The sequence below is a fragment of the Brassica napus genome, unplaced genomic scaffold, assembly GCF_020379485.1.
Source record: "Brassica napus cultivar Da-Ae unplaced genomic scaffold, Da-Ae ScsIHWf_2778;HRSCAF=3551, whole genome shotgun sequence".
Lineage (NCBI taxonomy): Eukaryota > Viridiplantae > Streptophyta > Magnoliopsida > Brassicales > Brassicaceae > Brassica > Brassica napus.
In genome coordinates this window covers 99,881-112,796 of record NW_026016047.1, presented here as the reverse complement: position 1 = coordinate 112,796, position 12,916 = coordinate 99,881, and the positions used below count along the sequence as shown (strand labels likewise).

The following is a 12,916-nucleotide window of genomic DNA, read 5'->3' as shown; positions in this document are numbered from 1 at the left end:
GTAGGATCTGCTCTGTCAACTGATGATTTCGTATGGGCTCTGATCTGTTCTCATGGGCTTCACCGGTTAGCAATAGGCTGAGCGAAGGTTCAATTAAAAAAAAAATCCCGACACGGACATGACGACGAACTACGCCTCTCTCCTCTATCTCTTCGTCTTACGGGTTCTTCTCTATCGTTTCAGTTATCTCCATTCTCATCTCCACAATCAATACTCCATTAAACAAAGTTTTGGATTAGGTTTGCGCAGAGTGCTTCTCGCGGCTCCAGATCGAAAGGCGACTCCCCTTGCGTAGCTGACCTTCCGTCTCCTTCGTCGCAAGAACTCAGTAACCGAACAATCAATCATCTTTAATCCCCCCCCCCATTAATCTATCACCCACTATCTCGATTCAATGCGATATTTTTGATGTGCAAGGCGTATGCGTCAACTATAAAAAGGTATGCTTGGTTCTTCTCAGAGACTACATCTCAAAGATCCGTCACGAGTTTGATCTGGCGAAACAGAGGTTCCTCAATACCTCTAAAGCTCTAATTATATGCCTAAGATGCAATCCTCAAGGTTTGCCATTGACTAAAACAACTCTTTTGGGTTTCCTGTTGATCGTTGATCTCAATATTGATTTTGTTGATTCATACTATGTTGACATGTGAATCTCAGATTAGATAGAATACTCAAGGTCAACTTCAAGTTATTGATCAGTTTCTGTGTTGCTTAATTTGAATGGATACATTAGATGGCGTCAAAACAGTTGAGGTAAGGTGTTTTGAAGCGGAGTATGATAGGTAATGTGAAGTGAAAAGTTACTGAGCATGATTTCAAACGTTTGTGAATGTTGTTGTGTTCACAAGTGTTGTTTGCATTCCTCAGACTTCAACAGAGAGGCTCTCTGGTTATTATAAATCATCTCATGTTTGAAGTTATGGTGAGTCAATATTTCTTTTGCTTTTATGTTCTTGCAGTAGATATCTTGTGATAGATCCTCTTCTTAATATAATAGGAAATGCACAAGTATTCATCTTTTTACGAGCTGTTAAAAGCCAAGAGTCCTGAGAATGTCTTCCCTGGCACTAATACACTTGAAGACTGTAAGCTCTTCCCTAACCATTAACTTATGTATAAGTTATGTTTCAACGGTTTTTTTTACCTTCTTAGGTATGCAAATGTTCAAGAAGTGGTGTGATGTTCATGATCAAGAGAAGAAGAACAATGGTGTTTTCGCAATCCATCTTAGTAAATCAGTTTCTCAGCCTTGTGCAGCTTTGTCTCACATACTCTCTGTACGTTCTCAGCCATTTCCATGTCTACTTCTGTTGTTTATATGATTCTTTCTCTTGATGTTTCTTCCAAAAACTACAGGGCTTGAGTTACACGGCTGTGCAAAGCCTTCTGGGTCTTTCTCACACCATTGGGTCCATTCGGTTCTACTCTCTTCCTTTATGCTTCCATATAAACCAAAGGTGCCACAATACATTGTAGTGAACTCTTTTGAAACTAACATAAATAAGAATCTTTTATGTTTTCTTGATATATGATCTTTCCAAGACAGTGTACTATTATCCACAATACACATTCGCATATTATTCCTTTTTATTTTTGTTCAGCCTCGCAAATTATTCCTATGATTTGATATATGATCTTTCCAAGCAGACACTGTTAATGAGGTAATCTATATCACCTTTTTGTTTTTTTTTCTGTTTCATTGACACGTTTGGGATGGGGGAAAATGGCAGCAAGATCGAGAGCTACTGAGAGAGGAGGCGATCAGGAAGATGACATCCACCGCCATAATTATTGCCAGATCTTTAATATGGCGCACCATACTGTTGTTTTGATATCAAACAAGGTAGTGGTTGCTTACGCAGACTAATACCAATGTCGGTACGCAACAAGAGGTTGTTCTTACTACTATCTTGCCGGTAAATCCTGGAAGCTGAAATTCTGTGAACTGGTGCGTGTTTGATATTAGAGGATGTAGCAGTTAATCCCGTTATATAATACATCTGATATGGTGCAAGTTGGACCAATGAATATAACCTGAGAATATTTTTTTCCCCAGGTTGTTGTTGTTATTCGTCCTCTAATCTAGACGATGTTGTGTATTGATGCACAAGCGTTGGAGTGCCCACTCACGGAGAGCTCAAAACACTAGAGAAGAGAATGGAATCTTCCCAGCTCAGAACTAGGAACCTCACAACCAGTGACTTAGTAAGAGATTACTTGCGTTACTTGGTACGTCTCTTTAGGCAATAACTCTCATTGATTGATGCAAGTGATATGTGAACCACACTTTGTATATGTTCAGATGGGTGAAAGATCAAGTATTGGAGAAGAGATTCTCTGCCAGTTCAGCTTCCCTGAGAGACATGGTGCTCTGATAAACTTCTTGGACTCTTTCAGTCCACGTTGGAACATTAGCCTTTTCCATTACCGTGCAGAGGTTTGTATCTGAATTCACCATTGCACCATAATAAAGCACCATTGTAACTTTTGAGTCTCATTATTTCCGTACAATGGTTCTTTCTTTCGAAACAGGGTGGGGCAGGCGCGAACGTGCTGGTTGGGATCCAAGTGCCCGAGCAAAACATGGCGTATTTCAGAAACCGAGCTCAAGTTCTTGGATACGAGTACGTCTTGGTAATTGAAGACACTGTTTTCAAGCTTCTTATGCACTGAGTTTAAAGCTGTGATGGAGAGACCAAAACCAAGAAGGAAGTAGAAGAAACATGAGAGGTCTTCTTTGTGTCCATTGTTAGTCTTGAGCTCTCTGTTAGAAACATCTGTGAGTCTTGGGTCTTTTGGACGGGCTTTTATGTCACGGGCCTATTACGCTAGCCCAATATGTAACATTTATTGCATGTGAGCTCTCATCGTTATGAACTTATGATGTAGACTTTATATACCTTTCAGCAAATTACGTTGTAGTTATTGTTTAATGATAGCACAATCTCATCTCACTCTCACATGTGTCTAACTAAACTTATTTTATATTTTTATTAAAGATCAGAAGTTTGTATTAGCATGAATAGATTTTCATGATTGTAGTTGTTATATATTTTCTTAAATGTTTGTATCAAATTTATATATTTAGATATATATATATATAGTAAGTAGAATGGAGTTTTTATTGTTTTGGTTAGGTTTAACACTCAAAACATTGATTATTTATAATATGTATATATTTTTGAATTTATTTTTAGTTTTTATGCATTTATTTTAAAATTACTATTTAAAATATTCCAAAAATGAATATATATGACTTGCAGTAATAGGAAATTATGTTTTTAAAAAACATAATGAAAATATAATAATAGTTATTAATATTTAAATAAAATACATGAATGTATATTTTATGTTATTATATTTGCACACTAAATAAACATTATATATCAAATAACAAATTAAGTGTTGTAAGATAAAATTTACACATTATTTTTTAATTTTTTTTATAATATTGGCTTTTTATATATAATTTTTTTTTAGAGAAGGTTACTCTATTTTTATTAAATACTTTTTCTGATTTATTAGAGTATCATTTATTTTCTGCAATTAAAGAATAAGACAATAAAACTATAAAAATACAAAAAAAAAGCAAAAAAAATACACAAAAGAAAGATTTAGTAAAATAAAATCATAATATAATTTTCATAATTAATAGTGCTCTGTTACACAAAAAAATATAAATTTACAACATACACAATTTTATTTACATCTTTCAACCTATTATCTAATTAAAATGATTCTAAAAAAGTTCAGCATGAAGAGTTAGAAAATACTCCTTCCGGATACGAATGTATGATGTTCTATCTTTTTATACAAAAGTAAAACTATGAGTGGTTAAACTTTATTGATATAACCAAAAAGTAACAATTAAACATGATATTTATTGTTTCTTAATGTGTGTAGAAAACCTTAAACATCATATATTTAAATCCAGAGGGAGTATACGATAAAATATAATACATAACGTTAAAAATACATTATCACTGATCACTTAAAAAATCATGTTAGTAGTAATAAAAATAAATGACAACACATTTATTAAAACCATAGAACGCCACGCAACAAGGTGTTATTGAATATACAAACTACAAATTAAATATGCTCAACGCAAACACACATAAAAATGAGACATCATATTTGGATATATTTATATAAATAATTTTAAATATATTATATTCTTGATAATTTTAAAATTACTTAAAAGAAACTAAATTATTAAAAATTAATATACAAATAAAACTAAAGCAATATTTTGTAACGTCAAAATAATAAATGAATAAAAATTATATTATGTTAATAAAATAGATTTTAGATTTTAAAGACTTCTAATTCATGTAATATTACAAAATTCAAAATTTGTTTATTACAATTAAAATTTTACCATTAGATATATTAAAATAATATTCTAGATCGATATTCAATTGTCAGTTTTTAACTATTACACGTAAAAAAAATATTATTAAGTATGTTTTTTTTAAAGGGGATTTTATATTTTAAGTAGGTTATTGGAGTACTTTTTATTTTCGTGAATTTATTCGAGATGAGATTTCGATCTTTTAAACTAAGATAATTTATGTTCTATACATAATTATATTTTTTGTACATAACTTTAAAATCTCGGACTTAATTCTTCATATTTTGTTAGTTAATTGTGTTACATATAATAGAAATACTTACTTCAAACTAAAAAAAAATCAAATTAAAAAAATTAGTTATATATAATTTAATATATAAAAATTTACGTACAAATAAAAATGATAAATGTAACAAATTTAAATATATTATCCGCGCGTAGCGCGGAAAAAAGATCTAGTGTATATAAAGGTATAAAAAGTTACTATAATTGATCCTTAGAAGCCTGGCTCGAGCCGGCCAACCAGATGCTACGAGCCGTTTGTCACTGATTGACTAATCAAATCTCAATGATCCAATCCAAATTAGCATTCCTACAAGTTTTAAGCAATGATTATGGAAATTATTAAGTTTAACCTCTGAAGAGTTAAGTATAGTAGCTAAAACCGTTGTGTGATCTTTTTATTAACATGTTATAAGTTTAATTTCTGTTAGAATTTATTTATATTTATAAGAAATAATTTAATATAATACACTATGAACTTTTACTCTTTAATTTTTTTTTTAAAAATAATCAAGGAAATGAGGGAAAGGAGAGGTTGGTCTGTAGGTTAGGGTTCAAAGATGGGAGAGATTAGGACAAAGTAGTGAATGAAGCGTGACCCATTCCTTGAATTAGTGCTCCTTAATCAGACGACACGTATAGGCCCCATCTGTAATCACTTCACATTATCATTTTAATAAATAACTATGTTCAACAAACCACAGTCTGGCATTAGTTAAATTATTTTGTAACCAATAGTACTGTATAAAGGTTAACCCGAAAACCTTATATTTTGTAATGCGATGTGCAATTTGGAATGCTAAGAAAAAAAAGATGGTCATGGATAACTTCGCATAAGAAATTCGATCACTAAAAAAACTAAGAAGAATAATAATGAATTTATTAATGGGCTTATTAGCCATATAGCCAGATTTCAAAAACAAATAAAGAAAGTAACAATGATTTTGACGTAATTCATTGTCAGACTTTTTGGCTTGATTTTACCCGGTTATGCCCCTTACCATAACAGGTTGTCGGTTCGCTGTTATAAAGTAAACAACGTGGAGAGTTTGTCTGCCACAATAACAATCACATATAATAGGGATCGTTGTACGCAACTGTTTTGAACACGTATGAGGGAGGATATAAATCAAAAGTAGTGACGAACAGATGTAAGGAAGATAGAATCTCTGTTAACATAACTGCGATCCGAAGATGATGATATAAATACTATTCCGATTGTATTGCTTTCCATACTATGTCACGTACGTGGAATGGTTTATTGTAAGTTCATTTACAATGGAGTGATGGTATTCTTAATTTTAGAACCGTAATAAGATGCATAGTGAAAGTAAAATACGAAATGGTTTATATAAAGTCTAGCCGAGTTCAGTAAAACCGTCCAATTTAGACGACAAACTTTCCGTTTGACATGAGTCAGATGGAATGTAATATATATTATGAACGTACATAAACTACACCTTATCAACTATCACTAAATCCTACATAAAAATATAAACTCTAATCCAATGTCAACTCAAATCTTCCATAAACTAAACCCTAGCCACTAATCACTAAACCCTATATGGAAATATAAACCCTAATCCAATGTCAACCCCAATCTTTTATAAACTAACCCCCCAAGTAACATGCATTTCCATTTTACATGAGCTATATAATATAAAATATGACAAACGATATAGCACATTACATATATATATTGTTCAAATTTTGAAGTGTCTATGATTGTAGTATATGATTATAACTCTACTTACAACCCCTAAATACTAAACATATCAGATTCACAATCCTAGATACTAAACTTTATTTCAATCTTACCCTAAGCCCTAAATACTAAATCCTAAACTATAATCAGTAAACCTTAAACCCAAATATAAATTCAAAATCTACATTGAATAGAACAAAGGAAATAACATAGTACCTATTAACGAATTTATGGCATGCACATGATTGTATGGAAGAAGTTAATGTTGATCTTAACCATACCCTCTCACCTTCTACATAGTAAACCCTAAACTCTAATCACTAAACTCATCCAAATATAAAATCTAAACCCAAATATAAAATATAAACCCTAAATCCAAACATAATGGAATAAAATAAATAACATAGTACATATTGGTGAAATTATGAAATATCTATGATGGCAAGAGGAAGTTAATGTTGACCCCAACCATACCCTCTGATCTTCTAAATACTAAACCCTAAACTCTAACCACTAAACTATAACCCAAATATAAACCCTAAATCCAAATATAAATCTTAAACCCAAATAGAATGGAACAAAATAAATAACATAGTACATATTAGTGAAATTATGAAATGTATATGATTGCATGTAAGAAGTTAATGTTGACCCCAACTATACCCCTTCACCTTTTAAATACTAAACCCTAAACTCAAATCACTAAACCTTAATCAAAATATAAACCCTAAACCCAAATATCAAAATCTAAAAAGTACATGTGTAATATTAAATTATATTATGTAATATTACACTATATAATATAGATTATAGTACAATTCTTACAGGTTCAAAAACATGTAACGATAGTTAGAACTTAAGGAAATTACAAACTATATTTCTAAACAAAATATAGCACTTTTTAGTAATCATCAAATGAAATGGAACCTGATGAAATAGTATAGTAACATAATATATCGCATAACAAACTATGTTTTCATGTTTCGTCTTCACTCAGTGACAAATCTTGGATTGGGAAGATGGATGCACGGAGCCGTAACACTGTCGGTCGGGGTGATGCTCCTCGCCGCCTCGGCTGTAACTGGGGTGGCGCGCTGGCGGTTTTGGAAGCAGAGAAGGTTAGGATTTTGGGAGAAGTTTTTCGATCGTAAAAGACTCCCAGAACTCAGACAGTAGTGACAATGTCGATCTAATATGTGAATGGAAGCTCCAACTCATCCATGACAAACCTGACGAACAAAAGCAGAACGCCAAATTAATGGTAAGTAGTGTATGTTTATCAAACATAATATGCAGTGAAAAAAATAGCAGTGATACGAAGCATAATATAAGATGTAATATTTTACATAGTTTAGCTACTTTCGGTATAGTATGGAATAGAAACATACACGAAATGGAATAGCAATGTTGTATACTTATACTACGATACTTCATGACGACTAGCTACATGGAATGGAACAATAAGACAACTACAAGATAAGATGTTTCATTTCAAACATAGTTATTAAGCTATTCCATTTGACACAGTCAATCAATATAGTTCTACCCCACATATGTTCCTTTCGATTCCAAACATAATTTACCCCGGAGGACTTCGCAGTAAACATAGGAATCCGACAAACCGGAGAACGTAGACACTCAATCAATTCAGGGACCTCTCTCTACCAGATCCGACATGCAAATGAACCGTTGGGTTAGATTTAACAAATTAGATTAAGCTAGAGCTACAATATCTGAATAGGGGGAAAAGCAGCGCAAGCATAGAATCAAAGCCAGACATATGAGAACTTACAGTATTGCAACAGATCTCAGTCGAATCGCCTATGTAAAAGAGAAGACTAGAGGTTCGCAGCGGCTCCGGCCACAAAAACCCCAATTCAAGCATAACTTAGAATAAGAACATCAGAGAGAGAACCACAACCGACCACAAATTGCAGCAAAGCAAAACATAATAGCAAGTGATAATATCCTCAGTGGAATAGTTGAATGGGATAAGTATACTATTACATTTCAAATGGAAACCGGATTCGAAATATCATACTATGTGTACCGACTGAGCATTTCTAAGCAATGATATTTCATGCATCTTCCCCTAAATTACTACATTACTTATTTTGCAACACAGAGAACTTAGTGGGAGAGACTAATTCTGAATCGGGGACGATTGAATTCACATCAGCCGATGATACAGACCTAGAAACTATAACACTTTGATTATGAGACGAGCCCCAAATTGGAAGAAAATAAGCACATAGGACGACACGGTGAAGAGAATCTACAACAGAGAAGGAGAACTTACGGGGAGTTCAGAGATCAGAGAAGAATCGAAGGGCTGAAGTTGGGTAGAAAGGGTTTCTTACTACCACCGCTGAAATCTTAACCAAGAACTGTAACGCCGAAGAAGATTAAAAACAGAGGACGGAGGAGTTGGAAAAGATGTTGATTGCATGCAGAGTGGAGGCGATGGATGAAAGCGGTGCCAGAGGCCGTTCAACTGCAGCAAAATTACCAGAGAAGTTAAAAGGAGAAGATGTGAAGAAGGATGAGACACGAGTTATTTTTGTGGGATGCATAATCAAAATATTTAATTATTTTTGTATCAGGTTGAGCCGGTTGTTTTTAGGGGTATTACAGTATTATTTTATATTTCTAACAGCGTCTATAGAATCGTTAGGTTAAATGGCTACATGGTGAATATTGGTTTTTTTTGTGGTTATAGCCCCCAATTACCCTTTATTAATTCGTCAGCGAGTAAGGTTTCAAATGCATAGTCAAAATCACTTTTTGATTATATCATCTTTAGAAGATGGTGCATATTTTAGCTTATGTAATAAGGGAAATTAGGCTGTATGACAAGGAAAAAACACATAATTCACTGCATAACTATTTTTTCTAACGTTTCTATATACGGCGTTAATTTTATAAATTAATACTATACTGCCCCTTCCTGAAACCGGCAAAACCTGAAACAAAAAAAAATTAATATTCTTAATTATTATATCCAAAAAGTAAATCGTGGCTTTACTAACTTCACATATTTCCTTTTTACTTCTTTGGTATTTTCCTAGTCTTGAATTCTCTCCAGTACGGTTTTGCTTCACATCGTCATCTCCACTGGATTTGTTTTGAATTGTTCACTTCTTCTTCATTCTTTGTAAACGCGTCATCTTCTCTTCGTCGGAGATCGTCGACCACACGACGACGTTAAAGTTTCAGCGCCGAGTAGTACCAAACCGTTCCTATTCTACTTCACACCGTCGATTCTTGTCAGATCTCTGGAACTACCGCAAGTTCTCGAGTGTTTATATGTTGTTATTCATATACTGTTATTTTCTTTTCTATTTGGGCTATTTCGGAATTAGGGTACTATAATTGGTAAATCTACAACCTCGTTACCATTGCATCTCAGATCTGATTTTCCGCTTCGAAGTTCGCCAATTGATGTAGGATTTGGGTTTCTCCTGTTGTTCTAATGCCTATTTTATCACCGTCTGGAAATGACATGATCTCCGTTAGGTATATTCTATCTGATTTGGAATAGAATAAAATATAGACGTTATATTCCATTTGACTTGGATTGAAATAAATTAGAACGTTTAATATCACTTTCTTTAGCTTATGAATTCATACTTGTTTTAATATTTACGTATTTTTATACTTGTATTAGGGTTTATATTTCCGTGTAGGGTTTAGTGATGATTGGAGAGGGGTTAGTTTCTAGAATATTGAGTTCGTCACTGCAAGATTAGGGTTGACATTAGATTAAGTGTTCTATCTGATTTGGAATAGAATAAAATATAGACGTTATATTCCATTTGACTTGGAATGAAATAAATTCGAACGTTTAATATCACTTTCTTTAGCTTATGAATTCATACTTGTTTTAATATTTACGTATTTTTATACTTGTATTAGGGTTTATATTTTCGTTTAGGGTTTAGTGATGATTGGAGAGGGGGTAGTTTTTAGAATATTGAGTTCGTCACTGCAAGATTAGAGTTGACATTGGATTAAGTGTCATATTTCCGTGTAGGGATTCACGATTAGTTGATAGGGTTTTCGTATATATTCCCATGTGTGGTTTAAGATCGTGAGCTATGCATATCGCTATGTCTTACATGGTTTTCATTCCACATTATTGTTATACTTTACAATTTATTTTACATTTACTTTGTTATATGATCCTAATATTTTTATCTTTTCCTTTTGTTTCTCAGGTTACAAATGAAAGATTTAGGCTGTCCAATAGATTGTTTGAAACTGGATTTGGATCATCTGGTGAATATATTCTCATTTATATATAATGATGCACTGTGTATATAAGCGGAATAGATCATGTGTACATAAAATGGAAAGACCATTCATGTGAAATGAATTATATAATCTTTACTATTTGTTGTATTCTATTTTATTTGCATAACATAGAATATAAATATGATTGTATAGTGCATAAGCATAAATTATGTTTTGTAGTTGTATCGTTGCTATCAAAACTAAGAATTTAAAAACTCAATTTTATCATTTTGTTAACCAGATCTACATAAGTGTAAACTTCACACAAATTTCGTTAACCACAGCTACATTTGGGCCATAATCTTATAGTACTTCGGCCATATGGAATAGAACATTCAGTGCATATATATATATGGTCAATAGTATATACTATTTCAAATTTTAATTTTATTCAAAATATTATAACTATATATTAGTTTACATTTGGGTTTTGGGTTTAGTGATTGGAATTTAGGGTTCAGTATTTAGAAGTTGGGGTAATGTTTAATATTTAGGAGTTATGAATGAAGTCATAATCCTATACTATTTCAGCCATGTGGAATAAAGTATTTGATGCATATGTATGTGGTCAATAGTATATACTATTTTATATTTTAATTTTATTCAAAATATTATAACTACATATTATAGTTTAAATTTGGGTTTGGGTTTAGTGATTGGAATTTAGAGTTTAGTATTTAGGAGTTATGGTAATGTTTAATATTTAGGAGTTGTGTATGGAGTTATAATCCTATACTACTTCGACCATGTGGAATAGAGCATTTGATGCATATGTATGTGGTTGTTCCCTCAAATTACATGGTCGTAATCCTTGCTTTCTTCACATTCTTGCTTTTGAATTCCTTCGGATGGACTTACAGTGGTAATTTGATGGAATACAACACTCATCTTAAAAATGGAATGATCGAGGTTGGTGAATGGAATACAAAATATATTGGAAGGAGATATATTTTAATCCACCAATAACTGTGCATAGAAAATCCGTATGCGGTAAATATACAAGTCACGTGGTTCTCCTCTCTTTTATAAGTTACCATCAACTCACCTCTTTGTTGGGCCACATAGATTATAGTCGACGTCATCTATATTCATGTTTCACCGACAACTTGTTGTAATAAAGGGCAGAACCGGATCATATGAAGGTTAAATGTCACCAATTCAATTATGTCAAAATCATAATCAGTTTCCTAATTACATTTTTGGTTTTGGCTATCTCGCAAATTCACCCATGTAATAATTTGTCTTCAAAGGCTTTGCTTTTTTTTTTGAACAACTGTCTTCAAAGGTTTTGCTCTGACTTTATAAATTTGAAAACATCTTATTAATTGGTTGGTGTTAGGGAATGATTTTTTTTTTGAGCAAGAAAAACAGTTATCCAGTTTTTTTTTTCTTGGAATTTATAGAGTAGAATGTCACATGTTACTCTCCTGCTGCATTGGAAAAATATAAATTATGTCTGTGTAATCTCGATAATTGACGAATATTTTGGCATATTCATTATCTACGCCAAACAAGTTTTCTTACTGGAATGACAACAGCCAAATTATAACACATTTTGCTCGTTATCCATCAACCCTATTTCTCCAGCTTTGTATCATGCACCGATCGATCATCAAGAAAATAAAAACAAAAATAAATTAAAAAGTAGATAGCTGTTCCCGTATGTATAAAGTGACATTCACGTGTGTGACCATGTACTACAACGAATTTAAATATTTCTTCCTCTGTTACAAATTGTAAGATGTTTTGATTAAATGCACAAGTTTAAGATGTACATTTTTGAAAAAATAGTATTAAAGATATAAATTAAAATTAATTATTAAAAACTTATAACATAATTGGTTATACAGTTTTGTTTAATAAAATTAAAAAACTTAATTTTATACGCTTTAAAACAGAGTGAATATTTGTTATTTTTATAACATCTAATTTAAACATTGTTTGATTATTAATCTGGCATGGTATAAATTTTGTATCCTTTGAGAATATCAGATTAAAAAAAAGGTACGATAAGAAACGGATTAAAATTTAATTATTAAATTAAATAAAGGGGTTTTTCTTTTAAACGGACAAAGATTCACAATGAAATGGTTGTTGCTTTTAGGCCACACACACAAATGGTGCACAGTTCTCATGTGTCCCACACCTCTAGCAAGTGCGTTATCAACACGTGAATCTTCTCTCCCAATTTCTCGTCCATTTTCTCTTTTAACATATCGCGTGCACCCACTCACTTGATCCTAAAACATTTATTTTATTTTGACTCTATTCCAACGGTG

The 12,916-nt window shown here is 32.3% G+C and overlaps 1 protein-coding gene across 3 annotated transcripts; it reads left to right on the top strand.

Moving 5' to 3' along the window:
• On the top strand, positions 1 to 2,957 carry LOC106431677. Of its 3 annotated transcripts, none has more exons than XM_013872488.3 (13): positions 1 to 163; positions 250 to 328; positions 418 to 561; positions 737 to 785; positions 871 to 925; positions 1,001 to 1,088; positions 1,156 to 1,280; positions 1,360 to 1,460; positions 1,605 to 1,664; positions 1,734 to 1,951; positions 2,060 to 2,208; positions 2,306 to 2,440; positions 2,536 to 2,957. In XM_013872488.3, the coding sequence occupies exons 1-10, from the start codon at positions 119 to 121 to the stop codon at positions 1,750 to 1,752; spliced, it is 765 nt and encodes a 254-aa protein (XP_013727942.1). In that variant the 5' UTR covers positions 1 to 118; the 3' UTR covers positions 1,753 to 1,951; positions 2,060 to 2,208; positions 2,306 to 2,440; positions 2,536 to 2,957. The 3 variants fall into 3 exon arrangements, with proteins under 3 accessions (XP_013727942.1, XP_013727941.1, XP_013727943.1); XM_013872487.3 differs by having other exon boundaries at positions 2,060 to 2,232; XM_013872489.3 differs by lacking the exon at positions 1,605 to 1,664 and having other exon boundaries at positions 14 to 163; positions 2,060 to 2,232.
• Positions 2,958 to 12,916: the final 9,959 nt, after the last annotated feature.

Excerpts from the sequence above, each read along its gene's own strand:
- LOC106431677 (XM_013872488.3), top strand. The coding sequence starts at position 119 with ATGACGACGAACTACGCCTCTCTCCTCTATCTCTTCGTCTTACGG. Across the intron at positions 786-870 it reads TTTGAAGCGGAGTATGATAG|ACTTCAACAGAGAGGCTCTC; the intron begins GTAATGTGAAGT and ends TGCATTCCTCAG. Across the intron at positions 1,461-1,604 it reads TGCTTCCATATAAACCAAAG|CCTCGCAAATTATTCCTATG; the intron begins GTGCCACAATAC and ends ATTTTTGTTCAG.